This window comes from Aythya fuligula, chromosome 1, assembly GCF_009819795.1.
Source record: "Aythya fuligula isolate bAytFul2 chromosome 1, bAytFul2.pri, whole genome shotgun sequence".
Taxonomy (NCBI): Eukaryota; Metazoa; Chordata; class Aves; order Anseriformes; family Anatidae; genus Aythya; species Aythya fuligula.
In genome coordinates this window covers 94,603,122-94,624,303 of record NC_045559.1, presented here as the reverse complement: position 1 = coordinate 94,624,303, position 21,182 = coordinate 94,603,122, and the positions used below count along the sequence as shown (strand labels likewise).

Sequence of the window (21,182 nt, the reverse complement as noted above, 5' to 3'; positions counted from 1 at the left end):
CTGTATGCAGAAACTAAGCAACTGTTCCAAGGGCTTAAAATGATGCCCTCAAATTCCAGACTTAAATACCAACCAAGAAACTTGTGAGCATGCCTTACATCTGAGAAATCATGGCATTTGTTCATCATTGATAATGAGAATTAGCACTACCTGGCAGCATAAGAATTATTCTTTGTAGTCATGAAAACGGAAGCAGCAGATCATTAGCAAGTATGATTGCAAGGTGAGCTGAACAATAAGACACTTTGCCTAGGAAGCAAGATTTACCTTTGGTAGACCAGAAGCCCAGCTTGTTCTTCAAGCTTGCATACCTAAGGTGAAAGGCCTTGCTCAGGTATACCATCTATAAAAAATAGCATATTATTAACACCAGTAAGTTTGTTTTTAAAGGGGGCCAAGAGAAGCTAGAATTCTGCACAGACCTGCTTCAGTTTAGTACAACATGCATGAGATAAAAATCTATTTCTGTACCTCACAATAGCAGGAGCAGGTGTTGAGCCCACTTTGTCCCTGTCCCACCTGGAGATTCAATCCTGTGCAGCAGGTTACAGCGACATGAAGAACTGCCAGATGTAGATGGGATGTAGAACAACTGTAGAAACAAGCTTCTTGCAAGCTCAGTAGACCATAAAGCAGGCTGACTAATCAGCTGCATGTGTTTTCCTGAGGGTAGGGTGGGAATAAAAGCACCCAGGTCATCCTCCTATACGGTGTCCATGGAAATGGACAGTTGCTATGATTCAAGTTTAAATGTGCTATAAGTACTGAATACATTAAAACTATTTTACAAGTCAAATATTTAGAGGTACATAAATAATACTTTCATACAGGTATATAAAATTAGCATTTAAGAGTATTCTAATTATGTGTGTGTATACATAAACATTTCTATTTAATTTTAGATATCAGTTGAAGAACTAGAGCACAGCATCAGTGTAAAAATAGCTAAAGAAGCAGTGATGAACATTAACAGCCCGGGAACTCTCTTCAAACAGTCACATGGTTTCTTGGAAACTAAGGTGTACATTGCAGGATTGCCTCGCAAAGTGGGTGACACTCTAATTAAGCAGGTAACTAAAAAAGTAATGTTGATTAAGACTTAGTATTTTTGTATTGTTTCTTTAACAGTCACACGGGACATAGTAGCAGCTTAGAACCCATTTAGAAAATGAAAATGGAGTTACTAACCATGTTTTGAAAGCAAATATGCAGAAATCTCTGTACACTATCCTCAGTTACATTTCAGTTACAAAAACACAGTTCTTAAGGGCTAATCTTTCAGAATTATGTTGCTTGTTTCGTAAGATAGCCTTAAGATTCCCTAAAACACCACCACTTCTGCTGCAAGAGCATTTCAGAGCGATTCATGTGTCTGGTGCTAGCTTTTGCCATGCTATGGTATGGAAATCACTGTGCAGGTGATTTTATTGCAGGCACAATAAGCTTTCATTTTTACTAGGTTTTTCAATAGCTGAGGCTAGTCAAGGCCAGTGATTCACTCAGTCTTCCATTCTCTGCAGCTCTGTCTTTTGATGAGGAGGAGTACAACCAATTACCTGCTTCTCAGTCCAGGAACCCTCAAAATAACTGACACGCTAAATAGAGAGGCAAAAAGTAACTGTACACTAGAGACTATGCTTTTTAAAAAATAAAAAATAAACTCAATTTTTGTTCAAAAGTGAAGTAGAGGGAAGAAGTATGAAGCAATACAACAACATTCCCTTACCTAACAGAAAGTAATTTCAGGAATTTCTTTATGCTTTTGTACAAATAGAAGACAAAAACCTTGAACAAGGAGCAGGAGTAATTATCATTGTCCTACAGGTATAGGAAAGCTGTGGTGATCTAAACGAAAGGACAGCATGAGCATTAAAATTGAAGCAATTTATTTTGTACAGATCTGTAACTACAAAATGGAGATAATATTAAATCAGGAGTGCCTTTTGAAGGCTGAGGTACTTACTGCATGCCATTTGTTTCTTCCTAGTCTCACTTCTATAATGTGGCAACTATAGCATTGATAAGGCTATTTTATTAGCTATAAGTTCATATGCAAAGTAACGCCTCATTACTAATTTGTTTTAAAACAACTTTGAATTCAAACACCTAGTACTGTAATTCTTTTACAGATTAACCCTCGCCTAGATGGCTGCATTCGTGCCTGGAACCTAATGAATCAAGGACACTCAGGTGTAAAAGAAGTTATTCAAGGAAAACAAAGCAAACACTGTTTAGTAACAGTTGAGAGAGGATCCTTCTACCCTGGCACTGGAATGGCAAAGTTTCAAATAAACTATAGTAAGTATTTTTCTTTCTATTCCTATACCTTTTGCTGCAATGGTGATGGACTTGTTTGATTGTCAAGAAAAGAAAAATCAAAAAAATTAAGCTATTTGCTTGCATGAGGACTTTTGATCCCATTGGTGTTGTCCGTTTAATTTCTGAAGTGCTTTAGGTTAGGAAGAATATTCTTCATTTGCAAAAGATGAGGAGTATTGAACATGTTCACTATAAAAAGATATAATCCTGCCCCTTGTTTTATCAGTGAAGAAAGCTATAGTATTACTGACAGAAAAAGAACACTGTGGATGGGGAAAAGGATCACTGATAGTTTTATGTATGTGGTTTTGTTTCTAAATGAACATCATATCTAGAGGTTTTGAGTGTATAACTTGTTCTTTCCTGAATCCAGAACTTTCTGCCCTAATTTCAAGTTTTGCAGTCCAGAATCCCCCCTGGGTACACTTGAGAGCCCAAAGTGAGGCATTCCTTGAGCATCAAATCTTGTCGTCATTACATACTTTAATATCCCAGATGCTATCCTACCCCTCAATCCCTGTCTGATCCTCCATCCTTTTCATCCCAGGACTTGCTATTCTTTCCAAGGGCTTTTCTTTAAATTCTTTAGTCCACTTCAAAAGATTTCTACAGCTTTTTGTATCCTATGTTTCCAACAAACTCATGAGAGGTTTCTATGCCACTGACATTTACTCATCTTTCCTCCCATTCATTCACTAACACCATACTGCCATGTCTCCTCCTGACTTATTTCTTTGGGGCTGCTGCTACACTTTCATCACCCCTGCGTCTTTCTGTTCTCATCCCCATCCCATCCTCCACCCCAAATCTGAATATGACCTCAATTCATGTGCTAGGATTTCTGCTTCCTGAAAAAAATACTAGAAATCAGTTTAGATGAGACTGGGGAAGGGAAGGGCAGATGCTGGAATAAAAGATTAAAAAAATGACAAATAGCACTTGAAACAGTAATTTTCGTATTAGCTTGACTATGAATGCATCATCTGAAGTTATACATGTATTTGCACCATCTGCATATTTGTTTTACCCATCTGCATATTCCCATTTTGACAGTAGAACTGCTTTGGAATGTAAAAATGTGGCAGAACTGCCAATCTTCTACTTAGTGGTAGAAATTTATGAGTAAAGTTGTCTTTCCAGGTATTATCTTAAACTGACCTTTCATGAATGTGGCACCTATTCCACATTGGACCAGAGAAAACAGAAAAAAAAAGCGTTCAGTAGGAAAAGAAGATAAGGGAAGATGCAGGATTTAAGTGGTATTTTTTGTTTTGTTTTTAGAAAGAATTATAAGTTCTTAAAGTTCCAAAATTCATTTATTTTTTTTCTGGAGATGAGTACTGTTTTTTCCACAATAGGAGCAGATGAAGTACTATTTTTTTTTTTTTTAACACCATATTAATTTTTCATTAGCAGATAGATTTATTAATTTCAATCTTTTCTTTTAAAACAGATAATCTTGACAGTGCTGAAGATTGGCTAGTAAATGTGACTATGACTATTCGCCCATCCACAGACACTGGTGTTTTGTTTGCCCTGGTTTCTAATGAAACAGTGCCTCTTGCTTTGTCCATAGTGGACTCTAACTCTTCTGACTCACAGGTGATCTTAAAATTATAGCAGCTCAGGGCTCAAGCATCATCTCATGTATCACACCTCTCATCTTTGTCTCACTTAACTCGCTACTCAGCTTTTGAAAAAAAAGTCGAACTGAAACGAAGTTACTTACAACTTACACGCAGTGGAGCTGGAAGGCTGAATTAATATTTTGCATGGCACTTAGATCATACGTTGATGTGCAGAAAATATATTACTATTAATGATTGCTACAGCAGGGACCAACCACTAAGCACTCTTACATTAGGTAGTATCCATTATGTCTTGTCTCTCTAGCCTTTCCTTCCAAATGCACAAAGCAGAAAAGTGAATATGACAGAAGTAGTCATGGTATTATAGCAATGGCAACAATAGTTTCAATTTATAAACAGATATTTTTGTTCTTAAGTTCCTGTTTACACATTTATATCAGGTGTCCCAAGATAGATTACAATAGCGCATCATAGCTAATCCATGCCTATGCCTGAAATAAGAACGTACAGCAAAAACTGGGTTACCTTTGAAGTTGTAGCAGTATTGCCTTTAAAAGAAACAGGATTTCACCTCAGAACCATAGCCAAAGGACTTCCCCACCCCCCCCCAAGAATATTCTCACTTATAAGCTTCAGAATATAAATGAATGGCTTTGTTTACAAAGGTGATGGTTATACAGCAACTATCAACTTCAATATCTTTTCCAACTTAAGGTAACAATTTTTAAAACACAGCTCTAACATACCTTTTCTTTCTACTTTCAAGTATAAAATGTATCAAAATTAAGTGTAATTTTGTGTTAAAGTTACGTGTGGCATCTTTTGTGACTCCACATTCTTCTGTTTAGGAAATAATTGCGACCATTGGAAATATCACTGTAGCACGTCTGGAATCAAAGAAGTTATGTACACCCAGAAAAGTGTTGGTTGGACTTGTAGTAACCAAGCAGCAGCTTGAACTGTCTGTTGATTCACGTACAGACCAAAGCAATTCGGAGCAGCTGTCTATCTTGCATCAAGCGATGATGACAGATGTTGTTACCTACTTGGGTGGCCTGCCAGGTGAATTACCTTTCTTTTTATTCTTTTATAGAAGCCTGATTACATTCAGCCTTACACGAGTTGGACAAAACCTACAACTGTATAAGAAACACTTTTTCCCCAAATGCTCTTTATTTCATCCAGTTTATGCAGCTTTTGAGCGGGTCAGCTTTTCAATAGGAATATCGTTAGGCCTATTAAGAGGCATGAGTCTCTCTGAACAGGTTTGGATTTGCAATACATTTTGCTTTATTGAGCTGGGGACAAGTGACCACTGTGTTTTCTGAAATGCCATCAGCTGGCACAGTTTAGAAACTCTATCAAGTATGTAAGAAAACTGACATTTATGAGTAAACTAAGTGTCAGAACTGGAGAAGGGAAAGTCCAAAACACAGTTTTAACAATTATACTCTGGGTAATAGATGACTGACAATCTTCATGAGACAGAAAATATGTTAAAATAGCAAATAACATTTTGTTTAAAACAAGCTGCAAGCAAATACCCAATCTTAAGGCAAGTACAAACAGGAATTTTATACAGGAAGTGTACACACGCTTATTGGTAAAATAGCTTGACTTCAGTGTGAACCATGCAGAAAAACAGCATTGCCACAGACAAAGATTTTTCAAAGCCTGAGATCCCCAAACTTGAAAATCAGTAGAGCAAAGACACCATGGTTACAAGATGAAGTTCCTACTAGCAGAACTTTTTAAGTCAAAATTCCTAGGGAAACCCTTAAAATTTTGAGAAACACAGTCTTGAATTGACATCCATTTTACTCTTAGGCCGCATTGTCATAGCACTGCCCCAGATAAAGCCAGTCTTCATCTGCAGTGTGTTTCTTCTGCAGGAGAAGAGTACACAGGAGTAGAAAGAGATTAAGAACTGTGTATCCCTTGGAGATGATCTCTTTAGGCATTTTTTTCAAGGTAGCATCCCATTGTGGAAGCTCAAATTGTGATTCCACCATCTAGACTTGCTTGTCAGAATAAACGCAAAATATTTAGGGTGGCACAGTAGGTACCACAGCTTCAGTCTGAAGTGGTAGTTGCCTCTGCATCCAGGCACATATGCTGGGATTGACTTCTCTACAAGTCTTTAAATAGTGATCGTCAGGAATATAAAGATTCAGTCCCTAAATACACCATTTTTTTCTCTGATTTCATTTTTGACTGGATGTGCAATGTCTGGTAAACCAACTAACCAGGTAAGTTCAATTCAAATGGAAACAATAGGATGAGAATATGCTAATGGTACGGTACTGTCAGATACAGGTAAGTGTCAGTTTCTGTAATGCCTGCTCACTGTTAAAAGAGTTGAAGACTGTTGACTTAGTAGAGGTGAATCAGTAGGTTAATTGAGCCACAGTAACTTGACTGACTCTGGTCATTTCTTAGCCCTCACCACCATTGCGATATTTGTCATTCTTCCTAGTACCCTGCTAACACTGATGCCTTAAGAGTTAAGACCTTGCAAATTAATAAAAAAAGACCTGTATGTAAATCCAGTATCTACTTAGAAGTCAAAAAAAATTTCCACAACAACAACACACTCCACAAAACAAACAAACACCTTATCCACAGGAGCCTCTTCTGCAACAATCTCTGTTGCCAAAGAGGAAAAAAAAGTAACATTGGAAAGTGACTTTAAGACTACACCAACTCATTTATTTCTTCTAACTCATCTCTGAAAGTCTCTGGGATTACTGAGCAGTATAAAAAGGTAGGTAAGGATTCCCATGCTGAGCTAAGTGCACAGAACTGTATGGTTAAGAGGCACCTAACAAAAATGTCTGTTTTTCATGAAAAACAGAACTGCCTATTTTTGACACTTGACATTTCTTCCAACTTGTAACAATGCTGGAAGTATTCTTTTTTGCTAATTAATTCAACACAGTCAGCACAGGCTAAATGAGTGTTGCATAGTTCTGTGACAGCAGCACGTTATCCCTGAAGCCAAAAGAGCAGAAGGACACAGTTCTAGAGGACTGTATGTGCAGTACCTCAGCTTGCAACAACAAAAACCACAAGGAAGCAACGTTTCATGTTCTCTGGACCATGGCAATCTTTTAGGAGAGACAGAACGATTAACACATGACAAAAAGATGATGCTCTTCATATCAGCTTCTAGGTATCCTCATTCTGGTTGCTGAAGGTACTCGGATCTCCTTCAGTCTAGTTTGTAATGTGGTTGTACCCTACAGCCTCACAGCAAAACCTGCTTGGTTCTGTGCTTTACATATTGTGTGCTGGAAGCACATCAATGATATGATGTTACCATGACCTAAAGAATAGCTAAATGAGCAACAGATAAAGCGGGTCTCTCACAGATATTTCACTTGCAAGAAGCAGTAAGGAAGCAATAAAATGTGTGCAGTTCCCAGGGGTGCCCTTTTTGAGAACTTGCAGATTTGAATCCAGAGTAGCTTTCTGGCAGAAGTAACATGGTTCTTTCGGTGACCTCTAAACCCATAAACATCTGTTTGTAGGTCAGGAGAAGAACAGTGCACTCCAGGAAACACAGTATTAGTTCACTATAGTTAAAGCAGGAAATGCTGCTGAGAAACACTTACGTATAGTTTTTTGGTTTCTGGATGGGAGAAGACTTGTAATGCATATTTCAAATGTTACCGACCTTTCTCAACTTTGCTGACTTTATCTCAAAGAATCTTAAACAGAAGGGAGAAGAACTTAGTTAAAAGTTCCCTGCCAAATTACTGTTTTCTCCCGTGGAGAACTAATGCAGGGGGAATGCAGTGTTCCCCATGATTTTGCTAATCTGAAAAATATATAAGATGTTGCATGCCTTGGCCTAATTGAATGTGTTTCTGTGCAGATGTTCCTCTGGGTGCAACGTTAGTAACTGCTTTTTATAACGGCTGCATGGAGGTGAAGGTCAACAGCAGACAGCTGGATCTGGATGAAGCCGATTTTAAACACAATTCCATTAGATCTCACTCGTGCCCACTGATCATGGAGTAGCCATTCAATTCTTAATTTAACTTTTTTTCCTTTCAGATATAATTTGCATAATTAGTCTCATGCCATAATGAAGCCTGTACTATTTTATTCAAGATGTGCCAGGAAAATAATCAACAGCATGTTTTTCCTCCCTTTTATATTGAATGTGGGTGAAAAAATCTCTTCTCTTTTCAGCTGTAAAGAGACATAATCAAGATCAAAACTCCGCGAAGTGTTCTTTTATCCATATCAGGGATAAATCTTAAAGCCAGAATTATCTTCCATGTTCAGAATATGCCCTTGATATATTTAGTTTGGAGAGAGAAGTTTTACATCTTATTTTCATATATCAGCACAGAGTTACAAGTTGCAAATTTTGGCAGTCTATCTGAATCTAAACAAAGCCATTCTCTTTAAACTTTTCCAAACGTAATATACAAAGAGAAATCTCTACAGGTTTTGTAGTACGTGCTTTCAGTAAAGGAGAAGGTGCCCTGGAATCCAGAGCCCAAGCTCTCTGTGGACATGTTTACATATTGTACCAATGCTGATAAAGCAACTTCCAAACGGAAATATTTTTAAGTAGTTTAACTTTTGAAAATAGCTCTTGTTATATTGTACCGACTTTAATTCTTCTGTCATAGGAACCCAGCTTTAGATCGTTAACAGAGTTCTGGATCAGATCAGGTAATTTACTTCCAAAGTGGATTAAAATACAGCTGAGGCAATTTTAGAAAACAGAAAATTGCATGAGGGAAGGATCTCTGGTCTTCATCATAGGAGAAGAAACTGGAATTTGATAAATAAAGCTGAGAACTTGCAGCAAACTTTTATTCCATTTATGACAAAGTCACTCCTCAATAGGAGCACCCGCTAATATTCCATTGTATTCCCTTTACTTAGGTTAACCTCACATTCACAGAGCCCCCAGAAGAGACTTACTTGCAAACCCCGTTGCAGGTATTTCTGACCTACTTGAAAGCCTAAGTTTTGCTAGTAACATCCGCACATAAAGCCATATTCTGCTCAGCCAAGTTTAAAAGCACAGATGATTAGAAGAGTATTTTTCTCCTCAGGTGTTCATTTTAAGCATTTCTAGTATTTCTTTATCATTCTTAGAGCATTCTTCCACTTCCAATCTCATTTTAACACAACCAGAAGCTTCCCTGCGCAGCTCACCTAGTGCTTTTGATAACCCCCAAACAAATAAATAGCAGGAGAATTGCTGTAAAGCAATGAATGTATACCCCCATCAATCAACCAGCGAGACACTATCTGTCAGAATTTTCAACCTGAGGTTTGCTTTCTTTGCTCGAGACAATCAAGTGGAAATGTACGTACAGAAGGATGGATTGTGACAATCGTCATTTTGAGGATTGCCTTTCTCCACAGATACTCCTAGTGACATTAGCAAGGTTTCTTTCATGGTTGAGTACAAACATTAGTACATCAGCACCACAGAATCTGAGGCCATCTTTCAACGTTATTGCTAACTTCGCTTCCCATTTGTGCCCTTTAATACAGTGTTTGCTCTGACTTCCACGCCAGCCAGCCTCAGAATGGTCTCCAAGTCTGTCTAGAATGGATTTGTATTTAGCTGCTTATCAGCAGGAGTTCCACACAGCTGACACCCAGGGGCTAATTGCCAAACTACTTCAGTTTTCTAGGATGGCATGAAAAACAAACAAAATACCTGCATTCATTTATCCAGACTGTATGGAGGGGAAATGACTGCAGGAAAGCATCCCTCCATGATCTCTTCCCATCCCCACAAACACATGCATCATTTGAGCCTAAGACAAAGAGTAACTACTGAAATAAGCAGGTCTTGTTCAAAGTGAAGCTGAATTGGGAATTTTGACATAAAACACACCTTTAACTACTTAATTTACAGTATCTCAACAGCACCCACTAAATTTTGCAAAGCCCTCAGTAAGCTTCTTTGCCTTGTGCAAGTACACACAGAATTAGTTTGAGGGGAAACAGAGTAAAGTGTCAGCAATACTACAAACAGTTACATCAATCTGTGTGAACAGAAGAAAAACAAAGAAAACATGTTTTTCAGGTGGGATTATTAGTATCGACTTGGAATTAAAGAAAACAAAAATCACGTAAGTTTCCCACACAGACACCATTTCTTTTTATTTTCATGCAGGAATATTTTAGGATACTGTAGTTGTAATGAAACCTCTGCACTGTATTTTGGTTTTGTTTTTTAATGTAAAAGTGCCTCCCTATTGTAAGAATTAAATAAAGCAGCATTTGCAATTTTCTTCTCATTTTAAGTTGTATTTGTTTATCTTTGTTCATTTTCACTGTGCCGGACTGGTTCTACTGGTCAAATGGTTGATTTAAGGGATTGTCTTCAGTATTAAAGAGCTCAAATTAATGTGCTATCCAAAGAGGAATCCATGTTCTCTAGAAAAATATTTGAATTTACTAATTTTTTAATATTGCCTGAAGAAATTAAGCTCAGCTTAAAAGCATATGTGGGAAAAAAAAATCAATTTAAGTTAATAATTCCTATCTTCTTTATCAAATGTGTTTAATTTCATTTTTAGGCATAATCATTTCAGGAAGGGCTGTTCAGTGTTTATACAGCGGGAACAGCTGGTACCTGCTCTGGGCTTCTTCAGCTCCTGTACACCAAGTGTTACAAATCTACATGTTCTGATTTCCCTGAAAATGAGATGTAGCCATGAAATTGGTTCTTATTTATACTAGAACAGATTTCTGCGTATATGCCTGATCTAAAGTTAGCTTACATGCTTTAATGCCTGTGTGTCTCCTGGTGAAGATAACTAGCTAAACCGGGCGTGAACACCTTCACTACTGTTGCTTAAAATTATCTCTAGGGTTGTCATCTTCAAAGAAAGAGAGGCCAAGCTTTCTCAGACATTTCAGTCCTGCTTATCACTCAACAACGCACTGATATTGGTCCTCCAGTGTCATTAGTCATATGTACATGCTTAGTATTTTGCTGCCTCAGCAACTGCATGATTTAAAAAAAAAAAAAAAAAAATAGATGTGGGAGCATTTCACGTTTTGTCTGCCAGAAACAACAGTTGTGTACTAAAAAATCAGTTATCAGAAAAATTGTAAAAGCTAATACCAAAGAGATAAATAAGGTATCACCTAGTAACTAAAAGAAGAACTGAGACGCTGAGATTCTGATTTTCTCCCACTCTTTTCCTGACCACAGTCCTGCAGAAGCACTTTAGAGCTAAATGATCTTGGCTGCTGTCATTTTAGACAGCTTATTACCTGTCACATGGGTGCAGAAGTGCCAACAAGACAGAAGCACTATCGCTGTGCTACATGCTATTGTATAGTATGTGCCATCATTAGAAATCAAAAGAAGCATCTACAGCAGCCTCCATCCAAACCACCTACAAAAACTTCACAGGAGTAGGGTTTACTGTTCATGCTTTGACAACAATGCTTCCTGTACACAAATGAGTATACCCCCGCTGTTACACTGCTCATACATGGAATAGTTAGATTTCAGTAGGAATATGTGAATAAGCAGCTAAATCATCAGCTGGTTCTGACTAGAAGAGCTCTTACCATGTTTCTTACACGCATTTGTATTGAATCAACCAAGTGGTTAAAAATCTACACAGTTGTACGTAATTCAGTAGTTAATTGTATTGCTTTCTTTTAAAAATAATTTGTAGCATTCCAGAAGTTGGGGAAAAAAAAAAAACAAGTAACAAGAAAACAAGGTCATCCCATGTTGCTTTTTCACATTCCGTCTCTAGATTTTTTTGATTGCCCCCCTAGACACCAATAAAAAAGCACAAGCCGTTTGATCTGAAAGAGAGTTTCACTTCCCTTTCTCTCCAAACACAAACACTATATAAAAAACAATGACAACAAAAAAGCCCCACAATTTTAAAACAGTTTAACCTCACTATACATACAGGGTGATGTAAAAGCACCAACAGTTCGCTCAAGAGTCTGTGGTACATCCCTCCCACAATGGCCAGCCATAAAAATGTTGGTACTTGAACAAATATTCTTGCACATGAACTCAAACAAGGATTTCAGGTTGCTTATGAGTATCCACTGTTAGATAACTACCTGAAGACACTGGAAGTGCCAGACCTGCTATACGTCAAGTCCCTCAACCACATACTCTCAGGAGCAAAATAGGTCCTTGAAGTAGTCCATAAAATCCTGTTTTGCTTTTTCAAGTCCGAACAGCTAGCTCCACACACAACATTGCTTTTGTTTCTTGTCATTAATAAACCTTATTTCTCTTTCCTCTCGTCGCCCACTTCTGAGAAAAACAAAAACCAACTTAAAACCTCACGGCTCTGCAGTTACAAAAAGCCACATATCTTGTTTTTCTAGATACAGGCCCATAATCAGCTTCATCCTTCTCTGACTTGGGCAAACCTCCTCTGCTAGTGGCCCACCACAGCACTGGGTGGGAAGCTCACACTAACAGCTCTGCCGACATGCTGCACAAGTGAACTGAGGAGGTGGAGAGGGCCACAGAACTGGGGAACAACATTTCTGGAATTTACTAGGGGTTTTATGGGTGATATCAGAAATACGAGTTTATTAAAGATAAGGTCTTCATTAATAGAATGCAAGAAGGCACACGCTAGTAATTTTTGCAAGTTTGGAGTAGTACAGAGGATAGAGAATAAAACTGCCTCTGTTTAAAATAAACTCAAAGAAAAAAACAGTTCACGTATAAAACAGCAAATGTTTTGATTACCACTGAGCAACATCTTACTTTTCCAGGAAAAGTTTTCTTTCCATCAAGTTCTGGTATGATTCTCCTGAACCAAAATTCTGTATAGAAAACTAACTAACTAAATAAATAATTGAATTAAAAAGAAGAAGAAGAAAAAAAAAAAAAAAAAAAAAAAAAAAGAGAGAGAGAGAGAGAGATAGAAAGGAAAACAAAAAGTTTCCTTTGAGCAAGCCTTTCTCTTTTGTAGCCTGTCACAGGCTGTGTGATCATTGCCACCAGCTGGTCACAGACTCCTGCTAACTCAGTCAATTGAAAAGCAATCTTCTCTTTTAAACCTGGGCAGAAGCCAGCCTTTTGTTTAAAGGGTTTCTTCTGGAACAGAAGGTCATGTAGATTTAACAAACCTGTTTGCCTGGAACAGGCAAATCCTATCACCTTGTAACTCATGTCTTTATATTAAAACACTGGTCAATTGAGGCATTAAGCAAGCTGCATAGACAAACTCAAGTTTGTATCTTGGTAAAGGATTATACAAGCTTTCAGAGTCTTCCAGACGACACATAAGTAGTTCATTGGCAGCCTTACAAAATCCTCATAGTGAAGCGATTACTCTGCATTTGCCATTTTCCACAGATGTGAACCAGAATGACATCAGGATCTGCCCCAAACCGTCCTTCCTCACGCTGGGGTGGGCCAAGAACACGGCCTCCTTGGGGCGCTCCACCCCATGTGGGAAATGATAGTCTAGGTCAAGCAGTCAAGAGAGATGCTGACGTCCTGTCTGCATGAGTGAAGGCTGCTTTTATAGGCACTTAGCTTTTCAGACAAAGATAAATGAACAATAGTTCCAAGAATGGTCCGTATAAAAAAAGATTGTCTCATTAAATAAATGATGGATAAGAACAAAGGTTTTGAGTAAGAAGAGCAAAGTTACTGAAAGTCTTTTTAAAGCAAGATGAGCCTTGCACTGTTGTTTTCCAAAATTTATTTGCAAGAGAAACACTTTAAATAAATAACCCGATAAACTTTAGAAATGTGGGCTGAATGTTTTTCTAACAAACACACGCGATGTAATCACAATAATTTGGGGCAAGATGTGTTGCTAAGTTCTTTATAACTGAAAGCCTAGCCACTGTTTTAAATTATGCGACTGTTCATTTCACATTTTGTTCCTTCAGAAGACGTGATATCTTCTACTACAGTTTTAAAGTAAGCAACTTAAATGGCTACCCTCTCACCTGTTCACACTCTTTAGCAACATTTCTTCTGAATTGACTTTGGGCTTTTAACAAGAGGTGAAGACAGCAGGAGTCGCAGGCTCCCCACTGCTGATGATATTAGCAGCTGGTGCGTTCAGCAGTTCCTTGCTCTGGTTTGGGTGTCAGTGAAGTCATCAGCTGATGCTGGCGAAGCAGAGCTATGACCTATGATCTCAAGGGATGAAAATGTAGTTTAATGCATCCATAAGAAACTAAGAACAAGCTTTGCCAGTGTTTCTAGTATCCTGCTACTACCAGAAGCCTGAAGAAACTGTCACTAACAAATTACAAAATTGATTTAAGCAGTCTTACCTTACAGCCTGTTGTAGGTCTCGACATTAAAAAATCCACCCTCCACCCCCAAAAAACTCCAACCAGTGAAACTCTAAAAGGGTACATCAGTTGCTCAGCAATATTCACAATGAATATTAAACAGACCCCCAAAGCATTTTGTCCAGAAACATTTTTTATTTTTTGTCACTATGTGTACTGTTTTTTTCTGCTGCTAATGCTGGGTTTAACTTGGAACATGCAGAGAGTGTGTGTGTAAGCAGATGGCAGAACAATACATGAAGGAATGCTCTCTGGTGGTGCAAAAGGACACCAGGCATCCACCTGCCACTCCACTTTCATGCCCCTGAAAATCTGTCCTAAACTTACTGTTACACAGGCAGAGGGACCTGAGCTGTGTCCCAGAGCCCAACTTTAAATTGTATGCTGTTCCTTACCAGAACAAGAATCTACTTCGGTACAAATGCAGAGTGTTATCCTTGTAGTCAAAGGAGAAATACCACAGGTCCAATGATTCTGTGACAAATAAAAATTACACATTTGTGACAGCATTATGCTGGGATACCCACTGTAGCCTGTTTCTGTTAAGTACAATATATACAGAGAGTGATAAAGTAATTCCCCAGACAATCCAGAAGTCTAATGGTTTCCCATGTCTGTTGAAAATGTTACTATATAAATCCATAGCTTAATGTGTTTTTAAGTCATTAGTGCTTAACATAAACCCTTCCCGGCTTATGCGGCAATACAAGTTTAAACTCCTGCTAGTAACTTCCTCTGCAGATTTGAATTTCCTAGTAACAAAGGAAGTTGCAATGGCACTGATACCTTTTTGCAGGTACCTTTATATACCACAGCCCCAGTGAGACTGTTTGGGACCCTGCAATGCGAGCAGAAGTCATCTCTACACTGATTCTACCAGTCTGAAGGTCCAGTTGCTTGGTGTGGCTATGTCTGAGCCTCAGAGAAGAGCTTGCTGGCTTTCACTCAATCCTGGTAGCAGAAAAGAGAAGCTGGCTGGCTGTGCGAAGTGAACAGAGGAAGAGCAGATGGTTTGTGTCGGGTTGTTCAGGGCTTAAGCTCAGCTAATGCTGTACAGGCCTGATGTCTAGAGGTACAGTCAGATGCTCAACTGTTGTGTGGTGTGGAGAGCAGAGAACATGTAGTTTCTCCACCTACAGATGATTCGTTTTCTCTCCAAGAAGCCAAGATCTATTACAATAAGCCAGCTCACTCCATACAAGCTAGATGTGGTACCCGCATGGAACATGGTACAGGCTCATTTGCGTTGCTTCGTGATGGAGAGAGAAGGCCCAGGTAGCACTGCAGCTGGTCTCACTGCCTGACTGTGGTCTCCACAGACACTGCAACGTGTATGGGTTGATTCACAAACATACAGCAACTGTGTGTGTTCATATTGTCAATACAGATCTCTGCTCAAGGACTTCAGCCTCATGCTGCTGGTCACAGGGTTGACTTTTCACTAGACTACAACGCCAGATTTGTTACCTTGCCTTACAAGGCAGAAACCAGTCCTGCCCCCCCTTCTATTTTCTCTTTACAATAGAAAAAAAAGTTTCTCCAAACACTACCCTGAGGACAAATTCTCTATTCTGTGTTAGTCTCCTCCTCCTGAGTATTTGGTTTCCCATCCATCATCCACAAGGGGTGAACTGCAGACGTGCTGCTAGTCAGTGAATGTTCGTGCTGAAGTTTATCTTAGTACAAATGAACCATTTTTAGGTCCCAGTGAACTTACATGTCTGATCTGCTTAGCTTAGCAATAAAATAATGGCTGTGGTGGCTGCCAGCTCAGCAGCTTCACTTGGAGTGTAACAGGCATGCCGCCGTCTTTCAGGCTCAGGCACCATCTGCACTGCAGCGCCTGCCACTGGTATTTAGTTATCAATTCCCTCGCTGCTTCATAAACCAGGAAAGAATCTGGCTCACTTTCATACAACTGGGTTGTTCTTTTTCTACAAAAGTCTGGGAAACCAACTTTTGAAATGGGGATTTATAGACAAATTTGGACTTTGTTGTGCTACCAGACTTTCAATCACCCTGTCAATCAAACACAACAACACACACACACACTATTCTGAGGGCAATGAAAAATTGAATTTTTGGTTAAGAACTAGAGATTTCTCAAGCATTGTCTCCCCACTATCCCATGTGTTTTCAGAGTTCCCGTACTGCATCTTCTTCAGGGCCATTCTTCAAGTGGGCAGGACTCGGTCTATTACTACCTGGCCCTCACAGCTGTTTTGCTGCTATGCACCCCTTAGCGTATTATCCTGATGTAGGTAAGGAGAAGCCTTCTTCTCAGGAGAAGCACAGAGGAGAGAAGGTCATTATGCTCCAAAGCCCCTGCATTTCTAGGATACAAATGTGTAAACAAGGCACTGGTCTCCTCTTGGTCCCTAACCACCCCTCCCCCCCCACTGTGGCCAGCCCCCTACACCACGTATGGGACTCTTCATGCCTCTAGATGATGAAATGCCTACCCAAGTTCCCTTTTCTGATCTGTCACACCTTTCCCTGACTCCACTGTTGATCGCATATTGGGATTCAAAATATCTGGTGCTATCCAACAATATTTTAGTTTTAATGTACCAGATTATATATCTTGACAACCTATTATTGTGGATAACCTGATCCCCTGCTGTCCCCCTGGGCCATGCTGTAGTCTAGCAGAAGATATAGTCTGGTCCCAGGGTGGCTCTGAGATAACATGTCAAACTTCAGTGTGGTTTGAAGGGAGAGGTGTTAGCTGTTATGGAGATCCTGAATTTTGAGCATGTTTCAGGTAATGACAGTGCAGCCAGGCCTCTGTCTAGCCCTCTGTGGTGATATAACCACCTGCTGAAGAATTTGGGTCTGCATCTGTACCTTCAGTTGCCTTAGCTGTGTTCACATCTAGCTCATATTCAGAGACTCTACAGTGCTGTGACTTCATGGACACTGGGGTCTGCTTTCAGGTTCTCTGATACAGACATTGGAAACTTCTGTTGCTTTGCTGAGTGGTCAAGCCCTTGCTTCAGAAAACACAAGTCTTGTATTGATGCTTCCAATATTCTGCTAACCTGGCAAAAGTGACCTCAATGTCACCATTGACGTTAGGTTCCTGCAAAGCACTGCACAGAAGTGTTTTCCTGCTGCTAGCCCTCTGAGTCTGCTTTTAGGTGTGCTGTTGGTTTAAGTGCTGGTCTTCAACAAATAGATGGAGAAAGCTGACAGCTTGGATACATTTTTGGAAGCAATATGAAGACAGTTAGCTGGCCATACAAATTGTTGCTACAAATTCTTGCCACAGTTATTAACCATCTTATTATCTGCTTTGGTACATTATCACTGGACCAGCTCTCTGCTTCTCCTACCTGCTGAGGGCAGAGGAGGAGAACTAAACAAAACATTTTGATCTGCCCAGGAAATACACATTTGAAGTTGATGATCTTACAGGGGTGCTGACCAGCTCTTTGTTTGTTATTTCCCTGGAAATCTTAGCCTTGTTTCCAATCAGACAATTTCTGTTATAGGTTCACTACATTTCCCTAGGATCAGGGCACTGTTTTTCATTTGTATTCTCTGTTTCCTGGCCAAGCATTGCATTGCAGCCAGAGAAAGCTTATAAGAATGTAGCAGCATGTCGGGGTGGAAAATAAACATTGGAGGGATATTGCAAGTATTTCCAAAACAAGCAACACACCCTGAGCGGAGTCGGCATTAAAGTTCAACTGAAGAGGAGCACAAACACATAATGGACTGAGACAGCACAAATATTTCCTGTGCAAAGCACTCTGTATCGTGGGGCAGGGGAGTCTCTGCTTACAACATGACAAAAGGTGATGGCCCATATTAAGATACACTGCCTGCCACGTATCTCTTCTGCCTGCATATATCAGCTGCAGCCATGGGCCCACTCAACCACTCTGCCCTTGCCTCATTGGCCAAATATGCTTAATTAAGACACTAAAAACAATCAGAAACAGGTGCTTCTCACATCGATAATTACAGCTGTGCCGTCAGCAGAGCACACGTGTGTGGAGAATTGGATGTTTTAAGAACAAAACACACACCACCACCACCCAGAGAGTTTCTACCTTTGCCATATAAGGGCAAAATCCTTTCATGTTCAACTGCATAATTTTGGATGACCTATTGCCAGTTTCCCATCCAACACTTTGATACAGCATGATACACCAGAGCTTAGAGAAGTGCTCATATACATTATGTAAGCTGTTAAAAGCCACATGGTTATCGGGGAGCACACATGCCAGGCTTATATAAAATATTTGCTAATACAGTTATCAGCCTGGCAGCATCAGGTTGGAACTTGATGGTCTTTCAAGGTGCTTGTCAGTGCTGATTTACATTTTCCCCTGGGGATCAGCTATCCATCCATTTGCTGTTACATAAATCAGGTTTCCAGAAATAAACTCACTTTCTAAAGGCTATGCAAGATCTGCTGCAGAGCAAGTGCATCAGCATGCATTGCTATCTCTGAAAAAACACCTTTGATGTTCTTCCAAACTTCTTGGTTTGTGTTGCAAATGGAATCCAGAAATGCCAAAGGATTACAGAGGAGTGGAAATTTCATGAAATCCAGTTTGGGAGGAAATGCCGTGCTGTGTTTAAAAATGATTCTCCTAGGTGGAGAGCAGCTCGGGAGGGGAGTAGCCGTGCTCCCTGTGGGGCATCGTTTGGGCTTCCAGGCCAGAGGACGGCAGCTGGGACTCCTGGGATGCACCAAGGCATTGGCAGCATCTACTTAATTATTAATTGCCTTAATTATTATTATCTGCAATTAAATTAACGGGCCATGTTCAGCTCCCCAGCCAGCAAACTCCCAGTCAAAAAAAAAAAACAAAAAAAAAAAAACAAAAAAACAAGAGGTAAATGTTAGGGTGAGGCAAAGGTGAGAAACGGGGAGTGGGTCTGGACAGCGTTGCAATGCTGTTCAGAGGGGACGCGCCCTTTCAGGTTTTATCAGACCCGGTTCAAACACCCTGCAGAGTCTCGTTGCGCATTTTAAAGGTTTCTTCAGCTTCCAGCAGGCTGGACACGGGAAGGCTGCGGGAGCTGCCGAGCTGCAGCCCTTGCAACCGAGCAGGGGCAGCCGCAGGCGGTGGCTGCACGCCTGGAAGCCACGCAGTGGCGCTGCCCGATCGGTTTCGGGAGAAAACGATCGCTTTTTAGCTTCTGGAAGAGTTATAGCGCAATTTTAATAATAATAGTAATAACAGCAGCAATGATAAAACCTCCTGACATGTTCAGACTTGCGAGGCCCTGTAAACCCAAAGTGAAAGGTTTCCGTATTTATGGGCAAAGGTTTCTACCCCAATGTGTTAGGAGGCGGTGTTTGATTTGCCTCAGCATTTCAGATAGTGCTTGAAGATTTTGTGGAAGAACATCTGAAGTGGTCTGGGTAACTGCATCTTCCCTTCCACTAGCAGTGTTATCTCTGAATTAAAGGAAATTAAGAAAATTCTATCTCGGAGTTTTAACACTAAAAAAAAATTACATAAAATCAGGAAAACAAAACAAAACACAGCGACAACAAATTGCAAATAAGGATAAGAGCAAAGACCACTACTCTGGATAGCCATGGTCTGCATAAATGATAAGTAGTATTTGCAGCATGTGGAATAGAGACTACTTTATTTATTTTTGTTTTTATTTTAAATGATCCAAAATGTTTCATAAAAAAAGCATCAGAAATATACTCTGATGCAACCTCGGATAAGCAAGGGATCCTCTCTGGTTATATTTCCAAGTGTCTCTCAGTGGTCTGGTCATTCCTGAAGGCTTTTCATGCAATTCTAGCATGCAGAGCACCCAGATTAAGGTTTTGTATCTGACCATAAAGGAAACTGAAATCAGGTATTCAAGTTGTTACAAAAGCAACAACCATTTACCTGAACCCCCCGGACATGCTCTAAAGAAGTATTTACAGTTACATGGCTTCAGATTGTGCTATGTACAGCTGGATGCCAACTCACCATTTCTAATGAAGGTCTCCTATATATTCAGATAGATCTGTCACAGTGATATCACTAGAAGCAACTACCGTATTTCTGAAAACTACACCAAAACCAAGGCATGAAAAGCAAAATCTCACTCAAAATGAAAGTCGTAAGTCCACATAAAATCATCATCAAAACCCTGTGTAGACAACATGTGCTGGGATGAAATGAGCACATCTGCTTTATATCAACAGGCATCTTGGGCAACATCTTCACATTCAAAATGTTGCTAAAGCCACAGCCCTATACTGCGTAGATAAAAGGAATTTTATTGCACAGTAGTCAGAGCTTTGACTGTACTATTATTGAACACAGCCCCGCCAACACAGACCTTACCTAGTTATAGGTCATAGGATTGTTTATGTACAGTCCGTTTATGTCACTGGCTATAAAAAAAGAAGGCAAGAAGGGCCACATGAAATTAAGTCCTATGATAAGCTTTTTAGGAGACACGAGATAGGCAAAAAAGTGTATTTTTCCTCAATTATGCTTCAGACTCCCATGTAGATGGCAGATTTCGCACCAAGGAATGGAAGAGGGGTTGAAGAAAAGAGGAGAAGAAGTACACAGCTCTATGCTTTTTTGTTGCTTTCCAGAGTTCCAAAGGGACCAGGAAGAATGGGATATAAACTGACTGCTCTGGCTTTTGCTGGTGATCAGGCAGGGACCAGGTGGCCCTTGTATGTCTTAACCAAAAATATCACTTACAATAAACTTTATTCTTATTTTTCCCTTGAGTACTAGGGATGGGGAACAGAGCCGAGGCCCGTCTTTCACATCAGCCACAGTAATACTACAGGGAAGCGGGAACACCAGATTTTCTCCCGGACATATGGAGATTTTCTCCCAGACATGGAAGTGGGAACCACCAAGCATCTTACAGTCCCTGTACAATTCTTAGGCAGTATTACTTCCTCCTTTCCACTCTTTATCTCAACTGTGCACTGCATGAGTCTTATTTAGACTGAGGGTCTGGTAAGATGTCAAGGTA

At 39.8% G+C, this 21,182-nt stretch overlaps 1 protein-coding gene across 2 annotated transcripts in view; it reads left to right on the top strand.

Moving 5' to 3' along the window:
• Positions 1-10,195, top strand: part of PROS1 (protein S) — a 35,259-nt gene extending 25,064 nt beyond the window's left edge. The window contains exons 11-15 of one of the 2 annotated variants that reach the window (XM_032182673.1): positions 903-1,070; positions 2,130-2,298; positions 3,773-3,921; positions 4,757-4,970; positions 7,786-10,195. In XM_032182673.1, coding sequence (XP_032038564.1) covers positions 903-1,070; positions 2,130-2,298; positions 3,773-3,921; positions 4,757-4,970; positions 7,786-7,931 — 846 coding nt within the window. In that variant the 3' untranslated portion in view covers positions 7,932-10,195. Of the gene's footprint in view, positions 1-902; positions 1,071-2,129; positions 2,299-3,772; positions 3,922-4,756; positions 4,971-7,785 lie in introns of those variants that run through there. The other variant, XM_032182683.1, reaches the window with a different exon arrangement.
• The last annotated feature ends 10,987 nt before the right edge of the window (positions 10,196-21,182 follow it).